At 43.5% G+C, this 26,285-nt stretch overlaps 1 protein-coding gene and 2 long non-coding RNA genes across 3 annotated transcripts; 1 reads left to right on the top strand and 2 right to left on the bottom strand.

Moving 5' to 3' along the window:
- The first annotated feature begins 285 nt into the window (after positions 1-285).
- Positions 286-5,223, top strand: LOC113897711. The gene is made up of 2 exons (XR_003512408.1): positions 286-2,461; positions 5,083-5,223. It is a non-coding gene; the product is annotated as an uncharacterized LOC113897711 (long non-coding RNA).
- Positions 5,224-7,646: 2,423 nt separating this feature from the next.
- Positions 7,647-16,718, bottom strand: ATP6V1G1 (ATPase H+ transporting V1 subunit G1). Its single transcript, XM_027550617.1, has 3 exons — positions 16,503-16,718; positions 11,706-11,806; positions 7,647-8,456 (listed from the first exon to the last, which is right to left on the bottom strand). The coding sequence occupies exons 1-3, from the start codon at positions 16,582-16,584 to the stop codon at positions 8,283-8,285; spliced, it is 357 nt and encodes a 118-aa protein (XP_027406418.1). The 5' UTR covers positions 16,585-16,718; the 3' UTR covers positions 7,647-8,282.
- Positions 16,719-18,049: 1,331 nt separating this feature from the next.
- LOC113897897 lies at positions 18,050-23,789 on the bottom strand. The gene is made up of 3 exons (XR_003512446.1): positions 23,715-23,789; positions 23,466-23,618; positions 18,050-18,090 (listed from the first exon to the last, which is right to left on the bottom strand). It is a non-coding gene; the product is annotated as an uncharacterized LOC113897897 (long non-coding RNA).
- Between the last annotated feature and the right edge of the window lie 2,496 nt (positions 23,790-26,285).

Genomic DNA, 26,285 nt, shown 5'->3' with positions numbered 1-26,285 from the left:
CATTTATACAGAAGGGAATCTGTTCTATTCTTGCTTTTTCTTTCAGCTGAGTTCCTTGGCATTCACCTCATTCCAGAACACTCCACTCTGGTTTGTTTTTAAGGGGGTACATAAGACACTTCCGTATTTTGTAGGTGTGTGTTAGTCACTCCGTCAGACTCCCTGTGACCCCATGTACTGTAGCCCACTAGGTCCTCTGTCTCTGAAATTCTCCGGACAAGAATGCTGGAGTCGGCTGCTATTTCTTTCTCCAGAGAATCTTCCAGACCCAGGGATTGAACCAGCGTCTCCTCTGCTGCAAGTGGTCTCCTGCGTTGCAGGCAGATTTTCTACCAGCTGAGCCACCAGGGAAGCTCTATTTTGTAGGAATAGAGCTATTTTTCCTTGCCCCTCACCAGTGGTGGGCATGTAAAGGGTTCCCACTCTTCCTCAACAGCCTTCCTCATATGGTCATAGCCACCATGCTGTGTACATGCCACAGCCTGTGTATCTACAAGTGGACTTGCTGAGTTAGTTGCAATTTTAATTTCAACAGATACTGCCAAATTGCTAGGGGCCTCTCAGATCACCTCTCAGATTCCCTGGAGAAGGAAATGGCAACCCACTCCAGTACTCTTGCCTGGAAAATCCCATGGACAGAGGAGCCTGGTAGGCTACATACACTCCATGGGGTACCAAGAGTGGGACAGGACTAAACGACTTCACTTTCTCAGATCACAGGACCTAGTTGGCTTTGGGCTCTGCCAGAGGCAAAGGAGTGCCCGGGGACATGAGCAGTGACTGAGGAATAAAGCAGCCATGCTGCCCTCATTCACCAGGCAGGTGAGGATCTAGGAAGTAGGCTACTAAAAATGAAGTTCATTGGTTTATTCATCAACAGATAGACGTCAGGTGTGTGCTGAGTGGCACGCATTGTTCTGGGCACCACTGAGCAAGACATACAAGATCCAAGATGTTTATTTTGCGTAATTTCTGTAAGCACAATGTAGGGGCACGAGAGCAGGAGTCATGGAATGCTGGAGCTTTCCTACCTGCTGATAAGATAGTGAAAGGGAACCTTGGACCGGGGTGTGGCCTGGTCATCGCCTAACTCACTCCTGCCACTCCAGCAAGGCCTGCCTTCTCCATGAAGCCAGATACCGTCCTCCTGCGCTTTCTGCCGGGCTACTGTCACTCTGCGTTCTCACTGCTTGTTGTTCCAGCTTGAACTCCTATGTTGACACATCATCTCCTGTGCTAGGGAGGCACAAAGGACGTGGCCCTTTGGAACTGCCTGGCTTGGCTCCACCACTCACTGGCCTGTGAACTTGCACGGGCCAGTTCCCCTCTCTGAGCTCCAATTCCCTCATTTATAAAGAAGAATATCTGCTAAATAGAGAGGTTTTAAGAATTAAGTGAAATGGTGAGGTGCTTAGCAGGAAGTGCTCAGTAAAAGTGAACTGAATTTCTGGGCAATTCTTTTGCATCTCCAAAACCACAGCACATGGCAAGGCCTGGCACTCCAGTGTGAGGGAACGGGGCTCCGTGGAGAATGGAGAAAAATGAATGAAATCCAGTGCATGCATGCTTAGTCATGTCCAACTCTTTGCAACCCCGTGGACTGTGGCCCGCACTCCTTTGTCTACAGGATTTTCCATACAAGAATACTGGAGCGGGTTGCCATTTCCTCCTCCAGGGGATCTTCCTAACCCAGGGATCGAACCCATGACTCTTGTGTCTCCCGCATTGGCAGGCGGATCCTTTACCACTGAGCTACCTGGGAAGTCCAAAATCCAGTGAAATCCAGTGAAAGGTGACTGATAACCTCTGAAAACCCTAAGCTCCAAGAACAGTGACCCCATCTCTCAGTTCCTCCTACACCCGTGCTCTCTCAGTTTCGGTTCTCAGTGGTTGCCATCCTTCTCCTTCTGGGAGAGATGCCTCAAACCTCATCCCCACCTCCTGGCCTGGTTAACTGACACATTCTCAGACCTCGGCTGAAAGGGCCCTTCTTCTAGGAGCCCTCTCCTGTCCTGAGCCCAGGCCAGTCCCGCGTTCTCACAGTCACTCTTGATTAATCTGTGGCCACACCTAGCACACACTACGGTCATTGTTCAAGATCCCCTTTCCCAAAAAGAGAATCAGCCTTGGGGGCACAGGGCTGTTTCTGCCCATGCTCAAAAGCGGGCCCCCAGTAGGGTTACATGCATCTGAACTGGTGAATGAATGGCTATGAATGAACTCATCAGGGCTTCAACTACAGATAAATCCAAATAACCACAAACCCCAGCCAAAGCCACCCTTACTCAGCACTTGCCCCATTCTGTTCCGTCATGTGGGTGAGAGTTACAGGCCCGTGTCTGAAGGCCAGCTGCCAAGTATCTGGCAACTTAGGTGAAGCATGAAGGAACTTCTCAGCCTGGCAGAATTTTCACGTGTGGCAGCAGACGGCACGGGAGAGCACCTCAGAGCCGTGGGATAAGTAAGTAAAAAGGCAAAGATCAAAAATTAGATCTTGTTTTTGGGACTGGTCTGCCAGTTGTAGAGTCACTGACTTTCTCTTTTAGAAATGCATTGCTTGAAACACAGCCATGGCCTGAACATACTAAGCCATACAGCAATTCAGGCTGGACGTCCGACAGACTTGGGTTCAAGTCTTAGGCTTAGCCACTCATTAGAGCGCTCTGAAAAAAGTATTTCCACAAGCAAGTCCCACAGAAAGTTCTATTGCTCCTGGCTCCACTACATTGATTCTAGATCCTGGAGTCACATCTCTCAGTGAGTTCTCCGCTACAAGATATGCATGTGAGAGCTTGGGGCTAAACACACCACCATCCCTGTCAGCAGCGTGCAGATAGACAAGTCATATGCTATCTGTCAGGAAACTGGGTCAAAACCAGCAGAGATACTTTGAATTTTCATCATAAGGCTGCCAGTCACCTGCGGGGTCAGGGATCTGTCTTGACACTGTGGGTAGAGGCAAGTGCACGGACAGGTACAAAGGGAACGAGGTGGGGCAGGGCCTGAAAAGGGAGGACTGGCATCTGGTTGGCAAGGGGAGGGGAGGGAAAGGCAACTGAAGGTGACCTGGCTTTTAACGAGAAATTTCAACTGTCCCGTCTTCATAATTTTAAAAACCCTGTAAGACATAGTAGACAACCCAATCATGATCTCAGAACCACCAGCGTAGTTTCTCTTCTATTCTTATCTTCAACAACTGTCATCTGGTCTAAAATGCTGCCACTCTACCCTTTTATTTTCAAAAAGAAAAAAAAAAAAGGAATTGTCTGCCCCAGCTCTCCAAGCCCATTCATCCCCATCTCCACAGACATGGCCTTGAATTCACACTTGACCCAGGAGCCAGTCAGTGTAATTTGAAATTTCTTAAAAGCCAAAGAAGATACATGTTGACATGATTCGGCAGCATTCTCTCCCTGAATTACTGACCAAATCTTTCAGTAAACAGTGTGCTTCTCCTGCTCCTAAAGATCTGCCCACAAGGTGCCTCTTTTTATTGGGCTTCATCTTTTTGAGCTTCAGAGGTAGTGCCTTTTATTCCCCAATTAAAGGTTTGTGGCAACTCCGTGTCAGGCAAGTCCGCTGGCACCATTGTTCCAACAGCATTTGCTCGCTTCATGTCTCCTGTGTCACACTTTGCTAATTCTCGTAGTATTTCAAGCTTTTTTGTTATGGTATTTGTTACGGTGATTATCTCTGATGTTACTGTTGTTTTGGGGTGTTAAGAACCAGGCCCATATAAGATGGCAAAATTAATAAATGTGTGTCTTGATGGTTCCACTGAACAGGTGTTCCCTATTTCTGTCCCCTTCCTTGGACTTTTCTATTCCCCAAGACACAATATTGAAATTAGGCAGATAAATAACCCTACAGTGGCCTCTTAAGTATTCACATGAAAGGGGGAGTTGCACGTCTATCATTTTAAGTCAAAACCCAGGAATGATTAAGCTCAGTGAGGAAGACATGTTGAAAGCCAAGATAGGCCGAAAGGTAGGCCTCTTGTGCCAGTTTTCAACTTGTGAATGCAAAGAAAAAGTTCTTAAAGAAAAGTGCTATTCCAATGAACACACAAACTGATAAGAAACAAAGCAGCCTTACTGCTAACTGGAGAATGTTGCTTTTTTTTTTTTTTTATTGACTATGTGGCTTTCAGGATCTTAGTTCCCCGACCAGGGATCGAACCCAGGTTCCTCCTGCAGTGGAAGTGCAGAGTCCAAACCACTAAACCACCAGGGAACTCCCTGGACAAAGTTGGAGTGGTCTGGATAGAAGATCAGCCACATCCCCTTAAACCAAAACCTAATCCAGAGCAAGGCCTTAACTCTATAATTCTGTGAAGGATGACAGAGGTGAGGAAGCTGCAGAAGAAAACTTTGAAGCTAGTGGAGATTGGTTCATGGGGTTTAAGGAAGGAAGCCATCTCCATAATATATGAATTGATGTAGAAGCTGTAGCAGATTATGTAGAAGATACGGCTAAGATAATGGGTGGAAGTGGCTACACTAACAACACTCAGTGTAGACAGAACAGCCTTTTGTTGGAAGATGCCACCTCGGACTTTCATAGCCAGAGAGAGGCCAGTGCCTGGCTTCAAATCTTCCAAAGGACAGGTTCTCTCTCACTAGGGGCTAATGCAGCTGGTGACTTGAAGTTGAAGCCAGTGTTCATTGACCATTCTAGAAATCTTAGGACCCTTAAGAGTTGTGCTACATCTACTCAGCCTGTGCTCTAATGGAACAGCAAAGTCTGGGCAACAGCACATTTGTTTACAACATGGTTTACTTAATATTTTAAACCCACTGTTCAGGCCTGCTACTCAAAAGAAAAAAGATGTCTTTCAAAATACTACTGCTCATTGATAATTCACATGGTCACTAGCTGGCATGGAGGAAGCTAGTTAGTATTTGCAGCACAGAGTTTTTACTCACCAAATAACCACAGGTTGGTTATTTCTTAGCCTCCCTAGCAGTCAGGTTTGCTCCTGGGCCTGACATGCATAAATGAGCTGAAAACAATTGTTACGTATTATTTCAGGACCAAAGCATAGAGCTGCCTGTTTGCTAACTTTTCCTTCCCTTGTCTCAGGGATCATGGAAACCATGTGCTAAAATGATAGAGCCACAAAGTGGAAGTAATCGGAATCACTGTGTCACCGTATGGAGGACAGCTGCCTGGTCCCCCAACCTGTATCAGACATAAAAAATAAACCTTTGTTGTATTAAGCCATTGAGACTTCCGAGAACATCCAATCCGTACCATTTAGAGCTATTATTAGACTTGACATAATCAAGGATGAGAAAAGCAGCAAATTTTAGAAAATTAGGAAATGCTCATTGGTGCGTACAATGTCCCAGGAATCGTGTGGAACATTCAGTAATTCTCCTGTCGTTAAGTGGTTGTCCGCTGGGTGGTTTTGGACCCCAAGGGATATCTGACAATGTCTGGAGGTATTTTTGGTCATTACATTGAAGGGGTTACTACTGGCAGCCAGTGGGTACAGGTCAAGGACACTGCTGAACACCCCAATGGGTAAGTGTACTGAAAGTAACTCTCCCACAGCTGAGACCTTCTGAGATAGTCACTATTAACCAGCAGCGTATAACCACCAGTCATATGCTCTGCATATGGAAATACAGGTGTGTTTAGCTTTTCATTCTCAATGAGAACCAACCACACACTGTTCGGCATGTCTTGAGGTTCATTCTACATCAGAACCAACATATCTGCGTGTCTTTGAGGTTGAAGAACCTACCAGATGCTACTTTCTCAAGTCACACCTCCAAAGGGAAATTTATTTTTGGTCACACTTCCCAGCTGGCATGCAGGACCTTAGTCCCTGACCACCACACCACCTGCATTAGAAGTGTGGGGTCTTAACCACTGGACCACCAAGGAAGTCCCCAAAGGGAAATTTTTTAAAATGTTACTCCAGACCCCACTCCCAGAGACCAGTTCCACTGCCTGGGAGGGGCCGGGGCAGGCACCATTTTTGCTGGGTACAGTCAAGGTTGACAACCAAGATTGCCAGTCTCTTGGCCTCCCTCAGGGCTCTCTCCCCACCCGGGAACATCTCCAGTCTCCCTCCTTCTGTCCCCTCACCCACAAGCATTTAAACCTGCCATCGCCTTCCTCAAACCACCTCCCCCAACAGCCACTGGGCACCCGTTTGTGCTCTCCCCTTACAGCCAAGTATTTTTCTGCTCACTTTACATTCAGTTCCTTCTTCAGTCTCTTTAGGCTCCTGTCCCTTAGTTCACGCACCAAGCTCTGTTCGTGTCTCATCTTGTGAGCCTAGATTACACCCCTTTTGCTTGTAACTGGAAGGTTAAGAGTCAAGCAGTCAGGTAAGTACAACCCTACAGATTCAGGGTAAAAATACTGGTGGACACCAAGTTGAAGATACTGGGTCTTAACTAGTGAACACACGACGTTTCTCCTTGGTAGTCCTCCAGTTTGGGAAATCTGTATCTGCAGTTAGGTAGAGGCTTGGAGTTCTCTCTTTAACCATACCAGGAGTAAAGGCCTAACAAATCCAGGTACTGTTTGGGACACATTAGTTAGGGTGGAGATGCTTATCAGCTGTCAAAGCAAAGCATCAAATAAGCAATCTGAGAATTCTGAGTTCAGGGGAGGTAAGTTAGAGATAAATTTGGGTCTTCAGTTGGAGATATAAATTTGGGTCTTCAATATAGATGATATTAAAGCCACGAAATGTAGATGGTCTCAACAAGGAAATGGATGTAGAGACATCCAAGAACAAGACTTCAGGAAAAGGGGAGTAACCAGCAAGAGACTGGAAAGCAAGGCAGCACACTGCTGCAAAATGGAGGCTGAGAACATGGCTTGAGAGGACCGTGTCCCATGATAATCAAGGTCAAGCAGGCAGAGGATGGGACTCCAATCTGGTCAGCACCGCTCACCTGACAAGCAGTTACTGGAATGCTTGAACACCAAAAAACAGGAACGCTCATATGGAAAGTTCTTATGAGGAACTCTATAAAAAGGGACCAACTGGAGACGGAAGCGCCCAGAGAACAAACCATCCGGGGTAAACAAAAATAATACATTTTTAAAAGGTCATCTAATTCTCCTTTAGTTTCAGGATGATGTTCTTTCCATTGTTTCCACCTACCAGAAATCATCTTGCCCGCCAAAGACTATCAGTTTACAGTGGGTTGGCGGTAGTGGTTTAGTCACTAAGTCATGTCTGACTCTTGCGACGCCATGACTATAGCCCACAGGTTCCTCTGTCCATGGGATTCTCCAGGTAAGAATATACTGGAGTGGGTTGCCATTACCATCTCCACTACAGTGGGTTGGGGGCATTTAATTCTTAAGTGCTAGTGTGAAGTTACCTTAGGTTCCACACTAAGCATTTAGCCCACCAATAAGGAAATACAAGGCTGCCCCAGAACAGGGGGCTCTCGAGAAAAGGCAAACTTCAGGCTTACTAGTTGACTGCTGTTTTTCAAAACAGCTGCTGGATGAAGTCACAAGTGATTTCCTTCCTGCTAAGGTGCATACCATGAATATTTTCTCAGTATGCACGCAAATGTGTGTATGATGCATGTACTAATTTCCTTAGTGAAATTCTGGGTCAAAGAACATCTGGGTCAAAGCACATTTTGCATTATCAAAGAGCATGCAGCTGAGAGGAGGAAAACGCACAACAGTCTTTACTTTTAAATGATTATCAGTACAGTATCAGTACACAAGTAGTAAAATGTAACAAGTTAGTGAATTCTACCACCTAGTAAGTGTGAATAAGAGAAACTAACAGCAGCCCAACACTAGGACCCATTGTTCTAACCCTTAGTTGGAAAGGACTATTTTAAGGCTGGCTGTTGTTTAACATGGGTTACAAATGACTATTTACTACTTTTTCATAGATAAAGCCCCTGACCTTAAAGAAAGATTTAGGGAAAAAAATGCTTTAATCCCTTTCTTTCTTAGGAAAATTGGGTTTTAAAGAACTATCTAAGAAAGAAAAAGTCAGTGTTGATAATATGCTGCTTGAGAGAAAAGGCATAGAAAACAGACAACATATATCCATTAAATTTCTAAGAAATATGAGGTAAAAAGATACATCTTTGGATAAGCTCCAAGCCTGTACAAAGAATCCACGTTGGTGATTCTGCAAAAAGTGAAGGGACCTACTATATAATATACAGAAATAATTTAATGCCTTTTCGTAAGATGTAACTCAAGCCTTGCTAAATGAAGCCTCATGTTCCATGAAGGCGTTCAAAACGCCAATCCACGCAATAGGCACTTTTCTTCTGCCTCTATCCATTTATGCGGTAGTTCTCATGGATTTCCGGCCGGATGTCGCAGACAAAGGCCAAGAGGTTATCCAAGACTTCATCCCTGTTCTGCTGGAAGTAGGTTTGAAGGATGGTCATCTTCTCCTGGGTGTCCTTCTCTACTTCAGTGCTGCAACTACCATGGGATCCCAGAGCCTAGATTCGGGGAATGACAACAGAGGGAACATCAGGATGAACATTTAATAAGCAGCTTTCAGACTTTTAATAAGCAGCTTCCTGACCAACCCAGACAGCATACTAAAAAACAGAGATATTACTTTGCCGACAAAGGTCCATCTAGTCAAACCTATGGTTTTTCCAATAGTCATGTATAGAGGTCAGAGTTGGACTATAAAGAAAGCTGAACACCAAAGAATTGATGCTTTTGAACTGTGGTATTGGAGAAGACTCTTGAGAGTCCCTTGGACTGCAAGGAGTTCCAACCAGTCAATTCTAATGGAAAACAGTCCTGAATATTCATTGGAAGGACTGATGCTGAAGCTGAAACTCCAATACTTTGGCCACCTGATGTGAACTGACTCACTGGAAAAGACCTTGAGGCTGGGAAAGATTGAAGGCGGGAGGAGAAGGGGATGACAGAGGATGAGATGGTCGGATGGCATCACCTACTCGATGGACGAGTTTGAGCAAGTTCCGGGAGTTGTTGATGGACAGGGAAGCCTGGCCTGCTGCAGTTCATGGGGTTGCAGAGTCGGACACGACTAAGTGACTGAACTGACGGACTTCAGACTTTTGAAGAAACCCAGTTTCATCATAAATATAATGATCAGCAGCAGGAAATGTAACATTGTGACCAAAGAGCATGTGAGAAGTCAGCGTTCCCATGGTTTGTGGGAGCAGAAGCTGATACAGTCAACTTGGGTGGCTGACTTTTCAACATTGAACAAAAGGTAAACAAACTGCACAGCATTTCCACTCCTGGGAAATTATCCCGGAGAGGGACACAGTCACTTCTCTCTAGAGTCTAATGTGCAGCCTTAACCAGAGACTGAAATGAACCTGAAGACCCAACCACTGAGGCCTCGTGGTTAGTAGTATCTCCTAGTGCACTTTTAAAAGGGAGAGATATATGTGGTATTTAAAAAAACAAAACCTCTTAAAAAGTAACACTCAGTTCAGTTCAGTCACTAAGTCGTGTCCAACTCTTTGTGACCCCATGAACCAAAGCACACCAGGCTTCCCTGTCCATCACCAACTCCCAGAGTCTACCCAAACCCATGTCCATTGAGTTGGTGATGCCATCCAACCATCTCATCCTCTGTCGTCCCCTTCTCCTCCTGCTCTCAATCTTTCCCAGCATCATTGTCTTTTCCAATGTGTCAGCTCTTCGCATCAGGTGGCCAAAGTATTGGGAGTTTCAGCTTCAACATCAGTCCCTCCAATGAATACCCAGGACTGATGATCTCCTTTAGGATGGACTGGTTGGCTCTCCTTGCAGTCCAAGGGACTCTCAAGAGTCTTCTCCAGCACCACAGTTCAAAAGCATCAATTCTTCGGTGCTCAGCTTTCTTTATAGTCCAACTCTCACATCCATACGTGACCACTGGATAAACCATAGCCTTGACTAGAGGAACTTCTGTTGACAAAGTAATGTCTCTGTATTTTAACACTAGGGAGATGCAATTTAGGAGGAATATACAGTTTTACTATGACTAGTTAATGTTTTAGCACTTCAGCAGTGGATTCACCAGTATTATGAACACATGACATTCTAGAAGAATACACAAGAAACTGTTAACAGTGGTTATCTCTGAGGACTGCAGGTCTGGGTGAAAAGGGAACTATCCTCTCACTGTTGCTGTTTTATTGCTTGAAATTTTGGTGCACTGATGTCTTACCTCTTCAGTTTCTATTTAGAACTTCACACAGTGATAAACTTTCATTTACTGTCTTCTCATTGTTAACTGTTGCACCTACTTTATCAGAATGTGACCCATCAGGTTCTTAAGGCATCACTTTTTTTGTGCCTGACCCTTTCCAACACCTAAGCTGCTGTCACCTCATTACATATGTTAATTACATTCCTTCACTCAAAAAGGTTCACGTGAACAGGCAGAGATTCAAACGTAGGGCTCTTCATACTATCACTGTTCATACTGTAGGAATACCTTGGAGCATTTCATAATGGTTGGCTCAGCCGCCTACCCATATTTTAAAAGTCCATAATCCTTACTCAATGGGGTGGGGGGGGGCCGGAAAAATCCACTACCTCTATTCTATGAACATGTCAACTATACAGCAAACCTCAGAAGTCACAAAAGTGAAGCAGTTACAATGGAATACGGCTAGAAAAACTCATCTCATGCACGAGGCCATCACTATAAGCAATGGCAGCTTCAATGCAATAATAGGACAAGATGGCCACCCCTATTTCTACACTGTCTTGTGGGCAGTCTGACAACTTACAGCACCAATTCATGAGTAAGAGACCCAGACTCATTTTAAGTTTAAATAGCAGTCACTGCCCAGTGCAAAGATGAACGAAACTTCAGCTACTTACTGAGAGAGAGGCATGACCCTTTAATCTGGACTTGGACCTGGGAGGGTGTGTACCTGGATCTAGTAGGCCACAATGAAGAACTTGAGAATGAAGCCCGTAAAGGCAGAGAGGAGAGATGGAAGTAGCCCTGAAAGCATTATTTAAGCTCATAGATCAAAATGAACTCAGTCTTTACCTGGGTTTCCAATCATGTAGGTTGACAAATTCCACTTTGCTTAAACCAGCTTGAGCTGTTTTCTATTACCTATATCCAAAAGTCCAGATGGAGGTTTTTTCCTCTATAAAGCCTCTTCCATCCTTTACCTTTTCCCTAACTCCCCCTGCTTCCTCTGTACCTTCTGTGATCTGTTTCTGTACTATTATTATATGCATCACGTGCATCGTGGTCTAGCCTCTACTGGTAAGTTACTATCTATACTAAAGCGGGGCTCCATGGAATTCATGTTTATGACCATCGCAGTCCTCTTCAGTTGTCCATTTGCGTGACTTGTGTTTTATTACTGAGTGTCCCTGACCACCAGACTGTAAGCTAAGGACCATGTCTATTTCTGTTCACAGCTGATCCTCTGCATCTGGCACACGTTCACCATCTAAAGATATTTAATATTATCTACATTTAATATATATTAAATAACATATCTCCATAAAGTTATCTATATTTAATATCCATTAATAATTTCATTATTTATCTAAGTGAAGACTAGAATTCAAATGTTAAAAACTAATCATCCTGAGGGATTCTGCCTAAGTATCCAATAACCCAGTTTTCAAATTTTTACCAGAATCAGAATTGCTGAGCTATGCTCTTTTGGGAGCCTAAGGGGAAAAGGAGAGGAAGGAAGCCTCAGGAAACTAAGGCAATAATGAAAATTCACTGGACCCACCGCAGCTTCCTTGGCCTTGAACTCCTTCTCCCTCTGCAGGCGGTACTGTTCAACTTCAGCCTGGGCTTCTTCTTTAGCCTGCTTCAGCCTCCGGTTCTTTCCTGTTTTCAAAGGAAGTGGTTAACAGACAAGAAGAAGAGGAAGCAGAGACTGAGATGGTAAATTCTAACCATAAACAGTGACAAAAGTTTGAAGATACAGTCTCAAGAGACACGTGTAGGGAAGAGGGAGAAAGGGAATTGAGAGCTAACCAATGGTAGAGGTTCCTGCCTCCTGTACTTAACTAGACTGTACTTCACTGGGAAGTGACTTGATAAAAAGGACCACCTTCTATACTAACAGACTGTAAAAATTATGCAAAACACTTTGGAATGTGCCAGAATATTTTCTCAACCTCAACTACTAAGAATCAACATAAAATGGGCGACATAAGCCATCTGGGGAATTCTCTCCCTGAGAAGTAAACACTTAATATGCTGCTCATTACAATCAGAGCTCAGCTAGCTTACCGAGGCGGCTAATATGCTCCCAAAGGACGTCAACCTAAACTGTAACTAATGAAACAGATGATGTAATATTGGAAACTAACATCCATGCCTGTGCACAAGGAAATAAGCAAGAAATGTTCTGAGAAGGAATTCTTCTCAGATATGGAGCCCTGGGCATAAGACTGTACAAACATCTAAGTGAGGAAACACAGAGGCTCTGGTTTCTAGAAGAGCATAGTTTAACAGACAGCTGGGAAAACTCTCTAGCTTCTGTCAGAGTCTCTATTAAAATGGACCACAAGATCAGTAAGTTTCTCTGTCCAACTTCTCAGATACACAAATTGGGGGGTGGGGTGGGGTGGGAGGTCCTAGGCAATCAGTCTGAACACTTATTTAATTCAGAGTGAAAGACATTCTGCATCTTAAAAGCAAGCTGTTGGGAGGGCAGCTAAGAGGGAGGGAATATATGTATACTTCTAGCTGACTCATGCTGTTGTACAGCAGAAACCAACACAACATTGTAAAACAATTATCCTCCAATTAAAATTTTAAAAAGAATTAAAAAATAAAAGAAAACTTATAATTCATTGCATATCAACTGCCCAAATCCCACACAGTCCATGTAGATGAATGAAACTGAATTTAACCTTCCACCTCCTGATCTTGCCTAGGAAATCCCTTGGACAGAGGGGCCTAGCAGGCTACAGTCTGTGGGGTTGCAAAGAGTCAAACACCACTTACAGACTAAGCAACAGCAGCAGCAACAACTCCTGATTAACAACAGAATTTTGGACTGGTGATAACCCCAGGATATTAATACTAAATGAGGCTAGTCTAAACCAACCAAAAGGTGACTAAGCCCCTCAAGGAGTATTTCTCCAGGTTTCTCCAGTACTATTTAGGGCCCACCACTTAGGATCTGCTCCGACTGACCTCTACTCCAATACTCCACATGCCATCCTCCTCATCAGCTATACATTCGAGGCCAAGAAAGCCAAGATTATTTCCCAAACCAACAAATTTTAACTTGGCCTGAATATTACACAGTAGCCCCACATTTTCACAACACCACTTGCAATCACTCCCAACTCCCATGGCTTCCCGAATTAATTACTTAAGGTAAACCATTTTCTTGTTACTGTTGTTCAGGCACTCAGTCATGTCTGACTCTTTGAAACTCCATGGACTGCAGCACACCAGGCTTCCCTGTCCTTCGCCATCTCCTGGAGTTTGCTCAAACTTGTGTTCATTGGATCAATGATGCCATCCACCATCTCATCCTCTGTCCTCTCTGTCTCCTCCTGCCTTAAATCTTTCCTGGCATCAGGATCTTTTCCAATGAGTCAGTTCTTCACATCAGGTGGCCCAAGTATTGGAGCTTCAGCATCAGTCTTTCCAATGAGTAACAGTGTTAATCTGCTCTAGGATTGACTGGTTTGCTCTTTGTGCTGTCCAAGCGACTCTCAAGAATCTTCTCCAGCACCACAGTTCAAAGGCATCAATTTTTTGGCGTTCAGCCTTCTTTATGGTCCAACTCTCACATCATATATGACTACTGGAAAAACCACAGCTTTGACTAGACAAAGTAATCTCTGCTTTTTAATACGCTATCTAGGTTTGTCATTGCTTTTCTTCCAAGGAACAAGTGTCTTTTAATTTCATGAAAGCAGTCACTGTCCACAGTGATTTTGGAGCCCAAGAAAATAAAAGTCTGTCACTGTTTCCATCATTTTCCCATCTATTTGCCATGAAGTGATGGGTCTGGAAGCCATGATCTTAGTTTTTTTTGCTGAGTTTTAAATGAGCTTTCATTCTCCTCTTTCACCTTCATCAAGAGGCTCTTTAATTCCTGTTCACTTTCTGCCATAAGGGTGGTGTCATCTGCCTATCTGAGGTTATTGATATTTCTCCCAGCAATCTTGATTCCAGCTTGTGATTCATCCAGCCCAGCATTTCACATAATGTACTCACATGTAATTTAAATAAGCAGGGTGACAATATACAGCCTCAATGTATCCCTTTCCCAATTTTGAACCAGTCTGTTGTCCCATGTCCAGTTCTAACTGTTGAAGATCCAGTTTTCCCCACAGCCAGTCCCTCCCGTCAGGAAGCTTGCACAAGCCTACTATCCTCATCCATCAGAGGGCAGACAGAATGAAAACCACAATCACAGAAAACCATTCTCTCCCTGTCAGCAAACATCTTCAAAGTTCAATTCTGACTGGCTTCTCAGAAAACCAAAAAGTATTTGAGCAGGAAGTAATTTCTTTTAACTCTGGTTTTTTCTGTTTTGTTGAGAGCCTTACACGTACAGGCCAGCACTGCTGTTTCACTCCAATGACACAATGATTTCACGAAAAATTGGGCTGGACCATTTTACTGCATCATGTATGTCTCTTTCCAATTCCTAACTGGGCATGTCAACCATGATTACAAATCAAGAAAGGCAGTAACTTTTTCAAATTGTAGGTGTTAATAATTCTATTCCTAACTACTGCAAATCCTGAGATATATATTAGACATAAATTTACTCCTTTAAAACAATTTCTTTCCATCACTATGTTATAGCTACCGGAGATATACAAGTCCCTGCACCAGGTCTGACAGGAAAAAGGAAGGTGTAAATCACGACCCCTACCTCCAAGGCACTCAATCATTTTTAACCATATGCCAAGTAACTGTTTCTGCACTTTCCCCAAATATTCTCACACATTTCCCAACAGATACAACTTCTGTTGCTGATGATCCATCACAAGACATACTCTGAGAAGTCATTCTGGAAATACTCATCAAGGGCATGATGAGAATACTCCATGAGCAACACAGAACTTTCCAGTCACCAGAGCGACAAGATTTCTTCCTATGTCCAGCCCCCTCAAAAAAAGCTCTTTCAATGAAATACAAAGTATCATATGACCCCTAATTGAAAAAGTACCAGAGCCAGGCTTGAGTATGGGTGAAGAGTGTAAATCTTATGATTTAAAAAAAAAAAAAAAAAAATCAAGAGAATACTGAGATTACCAGTTTTTGGTATTTTTACCCCAGCTATATTGTGTCCCAGGGTATGGTCATATCATTTTTCTCTGGGTCCCAACTTTCCCATGGGTAAAATAGGAATAGAAACATCTCACCAGATGGGAAACTGAATAAATAAAGTTTAATTAGACACAGTTCCTGTTATCCAGGAGCTTATTCTAGTAAGTGAGCCATATAAAGAAACAGGTTACTGCACTGTGACAACAGAAACAGGCATTTGGGGAGGAGGTCTAACCTAGTCTGAGGAGTAAACACCAAGTTAGGGCAAGTTTCCTGGAAGAACTATTGCCTAAATTTTAAGATCTGAAGGAAGACTATGTGTTTGAGAATAAGGAGAGTAAACTAGGAAAAGGCTTTTCCAATCAGGAACCAACTGTGCAAAGGCTTGAAGGTGATATCAACCTACGTGTCTTTAAGCAATACCTAAGAGATTAGAGAAGAGCGAGCGAGCCTGATTCAAAAACACCTCCTACACCCTCCTACGGAATTTAGGTTTTATTCTGCAGACACTAAAGGTCTGGTGACTATAGGAGGAAATCAGAGTGGCAACTGAGATGTATGACTCTGACTACAGTGAGAAGAATGAATTGGAGGGAGGAAGTCTCCCATTCAACAATTAGATTCGATCCTCCTATTAAGTTCTTTAGTAACCTCTCATTTCTCAACTCTAGCCCTCCTCTCAGCCGCAATTAATCTACCCAATAGCTGCTTCCTTCACTGGGGCTTTGAAAACTGCAATAAAAGACCACAAATGAACGGCGTACTGCGTTTGGCACGTATTAAGGAATTAATCAACTAGGCTGCTATGGGCTTCTCAGAAAACGGCGTCCTGGACTAAGATGCTGGCTGCAGAGATGGAGAAAAGTGAACAAATAACGCCTTGCCGAGTGACTAAACATGGCGAATGAGGGAGGGTCTGAGACGTGGCGAAGAGGACTGTTTCCAGGCTGGGTAACACGGTAAACGGTGGAGACAACGACTTCCGTTTGGAATAACCCATTTTATTCGCCTCCCAGACCCTAAGAAAGTCATCCACCTATTATTGATTCCACACCCTATCTACTAGCCCACATCGCAGCTCTCAGGCGACCTAGAAGACTTCCAGAGGTTCGGATCCGGAGAGCTGCGAGTCACACAAGCTTCCCCGACTGTAACCATCCCCCTCCCCCGCCCAGTCCGCAGTTTTTCGGTCCTAATGCACCTACCACCCCTCGCGGCCTAGCCGCAATCCCTGGACTCGCACCACGCCGGGCTGCCTCAACCCCAAACTCACGCTTGCGGGCCTCGGACACCTTCTCGGCGGCCCGTTTCTCCGCCTGGAGCAGCTGCTGGATGCCCTGCGACTGACTGGCCATGGCTATGGCTATGGCGCCGGCAGCGGCGACTCCGAGGCGGCAGACTGCGGCCTACTTCAGCCAAATCGCCCCCTCGGGTCAGCTGATCCAGACGCGCACAATCTGCGCTTGCGCCCGTAGCCCCGCCCACTGTCACGTGACCTCCGAGACGCCGCGTCAGCTGACTGCGCTGCGGGCCTGCGACTTGGGGCGGGGAGGAGGCGGGAGAGTGGAGCGGCTTGACTGCGCCTGCGCAGCATCTGTCTTCACCGTCTTCTGTCTCAAGAGCAAGCTTCGGCCTAGCGTTTGTCTGGTTCTATATTTGTGGTTGTTTTGTCACGTCGTTATTGCAGTAATCCCCCCCTTCCCTTTACAATAAACTTACATTGAGATCCAGAGAAGTAGGGCCAGGTCAAATCACTTTCTCCTATTCTGCACACTGCTTTACTCCTTCCTGTTTCTGAAACTTTCCTTGGCACTCAGAATATATTAGGAGGCAGGCTAAACGTCTTACCCGGGCTCTTGGGTTGGAATCTGAATTGGGATAGGGAGACTTGGGGGTCAAGTGTGCCACTAATCCGTGTGGTTTGAGGAGAGATGCGTTCCCTCTCTGAAACTGAGTTCAGGAAAGGATTGGAGTGTTTTCTGTAAATATTTGATGAAGGCATGCTGCAAACCTAGACCACGTTTATACTGAGGCTACTGAGGAGAGCGAGACACAAGGTCCCTGGTGGAGTGTCCAGATGATGGACAAAAACAGAGTCGGTCAACTAAATAGAAAATTACAAACTGTGGTAAAGTAATGAACGAAAAACACAGGTTGTTCTGAGAAGAAGTAAGGAGAGGGAGTTGATGAGGTGTCTGAAGATGCTTCCAAAGAAGTGATATTTAAAATGAGATCAGAAGAATGAGAAGCTAGCCAGGAAAGAATAGTGGGGATGGTGCGGGTGGAGGGTGATTAAAGGAAAAGACCCACATATGTGGATTTTCAGGGAGCAACAAAGACATCTCCCACCACAAAGAGGGAGATAGGAAGCCAGGGGTTGAGTTTATGATATGACAGTGTCCTGAACGCTTGACAACTCCTTATGGTAAATTAGAAGTAGCGTTCAGTTCAGTTCAGTTCAGTTGCTCAGTTGTGTCCAACTCTTTGCGACCCCATGAATCGCAGCACGCCAGGCCTCCCTGTCCATCACCAACTCCCGGAGTTCACTCAGACTCACGTCCATTGAGTCAGTGATGCCATCCAGCCATCTCATCCTCTGTCGTCCCCTTCTCCTCCTGCCCCCAATCCCTCCCAGCATCAGAATCTTTTCCAGTGAGTCAACTCTTCACACGAGGTGGCCAAAGTACTGGAGTTTCAGCGTTAGCATCATTCCTTCCAAAGAAATCCCAGGGCTGATCTCGTTTAGAATGGACTGGTTGGATCCCCTTGCAGTCCAAGGGACTCTCAAGAGTCTTCTCCAACACCACAGTTCAAAATCATCAATTCTTTGGTGCTCAGCTTTCTTCTGCCTCTTGAGAAACCTGTATGCAGGTCAGGAAGCAACAGTTAGAACTGGACATGGAACAACAGACTGGTTCCAAATAGGAAAAGGAGTACGTCAAGGCTGTATATTGTCACCCTGCTTATTTAACTTATATGCAGAGTACATCATGAGAAATGCTGGGCTGGAAGAAGCACGAGCTGGAATCAAGATTGCCGGGAGAAATATCAATAACCTCAGATATGCAGATGACACCACCCTTATGGCAGAATGTGAAGAGGAACTAAAAAGCCTCTTGATGAAGGTGAAAGAGGAGAGTGAAAAAGTTGGCTTAAAACTCAACATTCAGAAAATGAAGATCATGGCATCTGGTCCCATCACTTCATGGGAAATAGATGGGGAAACAGTGGAAACAGTGTCAGACTTTATTTTTTTTGGACTCCAAAATCACTGCAGATGGTGACTGCAGCCATGAAATTAAAAGACGCTTACTCCTTGGAAGAGAAGTTATGACCTACCTAGATAGCATATTGAAAAGCAAAGACATTACTTTGCCAACAAAGGTTCATCTAGTCAAGGCTATGGTTTTTCCAGTGGTCATGTATGAATGTGAAAGTTGAACTGTGAAGAAGTAGTGTTATTAACCCCATTTTGTTATTGACCAACCAGCAGTTCAGAGAGGTTAAGTAACTTGCCCAAAGGCAACCCCTGTTAACTGTCAGGTAGGGTGTTTGAGGGTTATCCCAGTTGCCACTAATGGTAAAGAATCCACCTGCCAATGCAGGAGATGTAAGAGATGTGGGTTCGATTCTTGGGTGGAGAAGATCCCTTGGAGAAGGAAATGGTAACCCATTCCAGTATTCTTGCCAATAAAATCCCATGAAAAAAGGAGCCTGGTGGGCTACAGTCTATGGGGTCTCAAAGAGTCAGACACGACTGAGGACAAGGGTGTTTGAATCTACCAGGTCTACCAAGTGGAACATCTGACCCATTGTGCCCTTCTATGAGAATCTTATGGGCTGTAGGAAAGACCAGGTGATGCACCAAGAACATAAGACTTATGTCAGAACTTTTAGATAAAAGTATCTCTCTACTTCAGAAGGAGCTGAATTCCTACCTCATAACAGTTTCATGTGATAAGTTTCAGTTCAGTCACTCAGTTGTGTCTGACTCTTTGAGACCCCATGGACTGCAGAACACCAGGCTTCCCTGTCCATCACCAACTCCCAGAGCCTACACAAACTCATATCCATCAAGTCAATGATGCCATCAAACCATCTCATCCTCTGTCATCCCCTTCTCCCGCCTTCAATCTTTCCCAGCATCAGGGTCTTTTCCAATGAGTCAGTTCTTCACATCAGGTGGCCAAAGTATTGGAGCTTCAGCTTCAGCATCAGTCCTTCCAATGAATATTCAGGACTGATCTCCTTTAGGATGAGCTGGTTGGATCTCCTTGCAGTCCAAGGGACTCTCAAGAGTCTTCTCCAGCACCACAGTTCAAAAGCATCAATTCTTCAGTGCTCAGCTTTCTTTATGGTCCAACTCTCACATCCATACATGACTACTGGAAAAAACACAACTTTGACTAGACGGACTTTTGTTGGCAAAGTAATGTCCCTGCTTTTTAATATGCTGTCTAGGTTGGTCATAGCTTTTCTTCCAAGGAGCAAGCGTCTTTTAATTTCATGACTGCAATCACCATCTTCAGTGACTTTGGAGCAGTGATAAGTTTAGAAGGGTAGAATTAAGAGACCTGGAGATATATATCAGTTCAGTTGCTCAGTCGTATGTATATATATCCCAAACAATAATGCAGAAAGGTTCATGCACTCTAATGTTTATAGCAGCATTATTTACCATTGCCACATGTGGAAACAACCTAAATGCCCACCAGCAGATGAATGGATAAAGAAGATGTCTTTTATGTACACAATGAAATACTACTCAGCCATAAAAACGAATGAAATCTTGCTGTTGGCAGTAACTTGGGTGGACGTGGAAAGCATTGTGCTTTAGTGAAATAAATCAAAGGGGAAAAAACAAATCCTGTATGGTATTGTATGTGGAATCTAGAATATACAACAAACTAGTAAAAGTAACAAAAAAGAAAGAAAAAAACTCTCAGATATAGAGAACAGACTAGTAGTTGCCATTAGGGGGAAGGGAAGAAGGAGGGGCAAGGTAGGGGTAGGGAATGAAGAGGCACAAACTACAATGTATAAAATAAATAATTATAAGGATATATTATACCACATAGGGAATATAGCTAATACCTTATAATAACTGTAAATCTAGTATAACCTTTAAACATTGTTGAATCACTCTGTTGTATAACTGAAACTTATATAATATTGTATATGAACTGTATCTCAATTAAAAATTAATATAAATATAAATAAGAGATAATAGTAGCCCCAAAGTGGAAACAACTCCAATGCCCGTCATCTGATGATTGGATAACAGAATATGTCATTTCTTTACAATGAGTATTATTTGGTCATTAAAAGGAATGTGGTAATTGTACATGGTATAGGATGAGTGGACCTTGGTAACATCATGCTAAGTGATAGAAACTAGGCACAGAATACCACATATTGTACAGTTCCATTTATATGAAATGTTCAGATTAGACAAATCTATAGAGATAGTAGTTTGTGGTGTTGCAGATGCAGAAAATTTCCTCTACCCTTTCAGGTTCTTCTGAGAATTAAATTGACATGAGAGAAATTAACAGGAGAAAATCAAACAAAGCTTAATACACATAAAATAGAGAGATACAAAGAAACAGTAATTCACCAAAGTGTTTGAAATCTTCCCTTAAACACTATCTTCAGCTGAAAACAATAGAGAATATTACTAGGAGGGGTTTGGGGCTTTCAAGGAGGAAGGCAATTAACATAAGATGGAAGAGCAAATGTTTGGTGAATAAATGTTTGCTGGGCCATGCAGCGTCAATGGGACGTAGAGTGGACTCCAGTCTCTTAAGAATCTCCCCATCACACTTAGCCCGTATTCTTCGCAGACAACTCTGGGGATAGCTCTACTACTATAACAGGCCTCTGTCTAAATTCTTCAGGCACTTAAGGGAAAGTTCAGAGTTTCCTCCTGTGTCTTTTTTTGGCCTTGACTATTTTCAGTTCAAAATAGTCTGCATGCTAAAGAGACATTTTGGGGTGGCAAGTTTTGCCTCCCTACATTACCACCCTTGAAGCCTCTTTTAAGAAGTTTCACAGTCCAGGACTTCCCTAGCAGTCCAGTGGTTAAGGATCTGCGCTTCCACTGCAGGGAGCGCAGGTTCAATCCCAGGTCTGGGAACTAAGACCCCACATGCCGTGTGCTGTGGCAAAAAAAGAAAAGTTTCGCAGTCCAGAAGCTGAGTTGGTAGAAATTGTTCCATCTCATCAAACCAGTTCCTTTAGTCTTGACACTAGGTCAGTGCAGTTAAGTTCGTTTCATGAGGTAATGATGCAGGTGGGTTATCAAAGTTAGGTTGATAAAGTGTAAGCAATGCATTTCTATGGATACAAAAGAAAAATAAAGATAAATGATAGGAGCAAATTATAAACCTATTGTCTTTGTCCTGAGAAATGCCAGTCAAGAAGACTTCTAGATGTCAGGGTCTAAGCATCTTTTGCAGTTTGAAATCTCACTTATGATGTCATCAGCTGTTCCAGTAAACTGAGTGTCTCACACAGCAACAGGCACGAAGATCATCTAAATATGAGCTGCTGGATATGATTATAATTTTATCACTTTTTGTTTGAAATATTTTTCTCCCTACCTAATCTCCTAGAATTTGAGGGAACTCTTGCTTGCTCCTTGGAAGAAAAGCTATGACCAACCTAGACAGCATATTAAAAAGCAGAGACATTACTTTGCCAGCAAAGGTCTGTCTAGTCAAAGCTATGTTTTTTCCAGTAGTCAGGTATGGAGTGAGAGTTGGACTATAAAGAAAACTGAGCACTGAAGAATTGATGCTTCTGAACTGTGGTGCTGGAGAAGACTCTTGAGAGTCCCTTGGACTGCAAGGAGATCCAACCAGCTCATCCTAAAGGAGATCAGTCCTGAATATTCATTGGAAGGATTGATGCTGAAGCTGAAACTCCAATACTTAGGCTGCCTGATGCGAAGAACTGACTCATTGGAAAAGACCCTCATGCTGGGAAAGGTTGAAGGCAGGAGGAGAAGGGGACGACAGAGGATGAGATGCTTTGATGGCATCATCGACTCGATGGACATGAGTTTGAGTAAACTCTGGGAATTGCTGATGGACAGGAAAGCCTGGCATGCTGCAGTCCATGGGATCGCAAAGAGTCAGACACAACTGAGTGACTGAACTGAACTGAGGGAATATTCTTATTTTCAGGCGATATTGTTATTTGCATAAATTCACTAAGAATCTGTTCTTAGAATACAATTACAAACATTGGTTATATTACCAGGGCTTTTCCTGGAATGTCATATTTGGGAAAGACATGCATAGACTCATATATGACCAGACAGCTTAATGGAAAGAATCCCTTAATGTTCCTCTCAGCTTTTAATTATCTGGTTAATAAATTTAACTTTGTTTTTACTAGCATCTGTAAGACCCATCGGACTCCATAAGGCTTCCCAAACTGTTATTGTTGTTATGCTTAAGGTTAGCTGTTATATTGTATCAACCTTTAAATTTGAATTTTTTACAGGTTCCAACGAGACAGCTTTTTATGGTGAGAACTGTCTAAAAACCTTGCCAGTTTTTCAATTTAAAGGATCCATCTTCTGGCCACTGACAAATAGTATCTTAAGAGGAACACAGTTAAGTTGCAAGAGGCATCTGCACAAGAGAAGGCAAAGGATGCTGTCCTCACAAGGTCCAGAAAGGTCCAAAAACAGTCTTTAAAAGTGAAGACCTGTATTGATCAGTGATAAAGCAAGAAAGGTTCAGACGGCAAAGGCCCCTTAGGGACTGGGACCCCTTATGACAAACTTCCCCGAGAGCTGGCACGGCTTGACGAAGGGACTGCAAGGAATCCCAGTCTATTTGACTGGCTGCCAAACGCACACCAGTGTGTATGCCTTCCAGATGGCAGAGACCAGAGAGAGTCTTCCAACGGGTTTGCAAGCCAAGCTCTCAAAACACAGAGCAAGGCAAAAGGAAAACCTAATCAGACCACTGGGTTTCCTCCTTTTATAACAAAGAACACAAAAGACAGACACAAAGAGAAACAGGGATCATCTCTGGGAAGAAAAGAAGAAACAAACCGAGAGTACTCCATCGAATTTCAAGAGTTGTTGAGTCCAAGGAACCCTACAAATATTTCCTCCTGATGACCTAATTTTAGAAAAGAGAAAAACTCTTGCCATTCTTGTTTCCAGCAGATCCTGATGGCAGAGACCCAGGAGACTGACAGGCTCGGGAAGGATTCTCACCTTCTGCCAGGTTGTGTTAGCTTTCCCAGGATCTCTTCACTGCAGCAGCTTTGGGGTGAATCGTGTCCAGTCGCTAAAACTGCATGCATCCTCACTGCCAACTGTTAAGGAGGAAGAAAATTTCCTCTCCCCTTCTAGATTCTTATGGCTGGTCTAAGAATGCAATTAACATGAGATAAATTAGCAAGAGAAAATCAAGCAAAACTTAATAACATGTGCGCATGGAGAGACCCAGGAACACCAACTCACCAAAATAGCTGAAACTTTCACCTTAAATACCATCTTCAGTTGAAGCAAAAGACAATGTTGTGGGTAGAGGTTTAGGACTTCAAAGGGGGAGGAAGGCAATTGACATAGAGATGGAAAAGCAAATGTTTGGTAAGAAAATGTTTGCTGGGCCATGAAGGGTCAGTGGGACACAGAGTGGACCCTGGTCTTTTAAGAATTTCTCCTGATACCTATACCATATTATTTGTAGGCCCTCTCTTTAGATTCTTCAGGCAGTTAGGAGGAAGGTCACAATTTCTGAGTCTTTTGGGTCTTCATTATTTTCAGTTCAAAATAATCTGCGTGCTAAAGAGACATTTTGGGGTGGCAAGTTTTGCTCCCCTACAATGACTGACGCGGCTGGGAGAAGATGGAATTAAGAGTGCTGACTGGTGTGGGTTTTCTTTTGGGGATGATGGAAATGTTCTGAAATTAGGTGGGGTGATGGTTGCACACTCTTGTGAATATACTTAAAACACCAAAGTGTGTATTTTAAAAGGGCGAATGGTACAGTATGTGAATTATGTCACAATAAAGTTATGAAAAGAGATGGTAGATGTGAAAATTTGTACAGTTTCTAGTCTATAGAAAGTGCCAGAAAAAACAGAAGCTGTTGTTTTTAGCTGGCTAGGGGTAATTGTTTGAATTACAAATCTGGTTCTCCACTTAACAAAAGCCTTCACATCGGGGGGTTTCTCAAACAGCCAGCTTCCTCAAAGCATCTAAATATCTACAAATTCCAGAATTTTTTTTTCCCTCACAGCATTTCAAAAGTTTATTGTGTAAAAAGAGAAACAGCAGACAATCTGTCTTCTGAAGTGCTCAGCGGGGTTTGGTTTTTCTGGTTATCTGAGTGGGTGTTTGTTGTCAGAACTCGGGTACCCTGAGGAGACGTCCCTCAGTAACTAGGAAATGAGGGTGAAGCAATTGCCCTCCAAAGGGAGCCTCCAAGTCTTGAGCCAGCAGGCCGGAGAAAGATTAGCAAAGTCGTCTGAAGGGTACAGTGTGGGTTCCAGGCCTTGTTTCCCTGATGAGGGAATGTGATAGCCAGTCGAGGAAAAGAATGTGCCCATTCTAAACTTGAGAATTTATATCCCACTAATGTGAAAATTGTGTAAATCTTAATTATGTCGAATGTGTTCATAATGCTGGTCATAGCAAACACCCTCTTCCAACAACACAAGAGAAGACTCTACACATGGACATCACCAGATGGTCAACACTGAAATCAGACTGATTATATTCTTTGCAGCCAAAGATGGAGAAGCTCTATACAGTCAACAAAAACAAGACCAGGAACTGACTGTGGCTCAGATCATGAACTCCTTATTACCAAATTCAGACTTAAATTGAAGAAAGTAGGGAAAACCACTAGACCAGTCAAAACCACTAGACCTAAATCAAATCCCTTATGATTATACAGTGGAAGTGAGAAATAGATTTAAGGGCCTAGATCTGATAGATAGAGTGCCTGATGAACTACGGAATGAGGTTCGTGACATTGTACAGGAGACAGGGATCAAGACCATCCCCATGGAAAAGAAATGCAAAAAAGCAAAATGGCTGTCTGGGGAGGTCTTACAAATAGCTGTGAAAAGAAGGGAAGCAAAAAGCAAAGGAGAAAAGGAAAGACATAAACATCTGAATGCAGATTTCCAAAGAACAGCAAGAAGAGATAAGAAAGCCTTCTTCAATGATCAATGCAAAGAAATAGAGGAAAACAACAGAATGGGAAAGACTAGAGATCTCTTCAAGAAAATTAGAGATACCAAGGGAACATTTCATGCAAAGATGGGCTCGATAAAGGACAGAAATGGTAGGGACCTAACAGAAGCAGAAGATATTAAGAAGAGGTGGCAAGAATACACAGAAGAACTGTACAAAAAAGATCTTCACGACCAAGATAATCACGATGGTGTGATCACTCACTGAGAGCCAGACATCCTGGAATGTGAAGTCAAGTGGGCCTTAGAAAGCATCACTAGGAACAAAGCTAGTGGAGGTGATGGAATTCCAGTGGAGCTATTCCAAATCCTGAAAGATGATGCTGTGAAAGTGCTGCACTCAATATGCCAGCAAACTTGGAAAACTCAGCAGTGGCCACAGGACTGGAAAAGGTCAGTTTTCATTCCAATCCCAAAGAAAGGCAATGCCAAAGAATGCTCTAACTACCGCACAATTGCACTCATCTCACATGCTAGTAAAGTAATGCTCAAAATTCTTCAAGCCAGGCTTCAGCAATACATGAACCATGAACTTCCAGATGTTCAAGCTGGTTTTAGAAAAGGCAGAGGAACCAGAGATCAAATTGCCAACATCCGCTGGATCATGGAAAAAGCAAGAGAGTTCCAGAAAAACGTCTATTTCTGCTTTATTGACTATGCCAAAGCCTTTGACTGTGTGGATCACAAGAAACTGGAAAATTCTGAAAGAGATGGGAATACCAGATGACCTGATCTGCCTCTTGAGAAACCTAAATGCAGGTCAGGAAGCAACAGTTAGAACTGAACATGGAACAACAGACTGGTTCCAAATAGGAAAAGGAGTACGTCA

The sequence above is a fragment of the Bos indicus x Bos taurus genome, chromosome 8 (assembly GCF_003369695.1).
Source record: "Bos indicus x Bos taurus breed Angus x Brahman F1 hybrid chromosome 8, Bos_hybrid_MaternalHap_v2.0, whole genome shotgun sequence".
Taxonomy (NCBI): Eukaryota; Metazoa; Chordata; class Mammalia; order Artiodactyla; family Bovidae; genus Bos; species Bos indicus x Bos taurus.
This window is presented reverse-complemented; position numbering and strand designations above follow the sequence as displayed.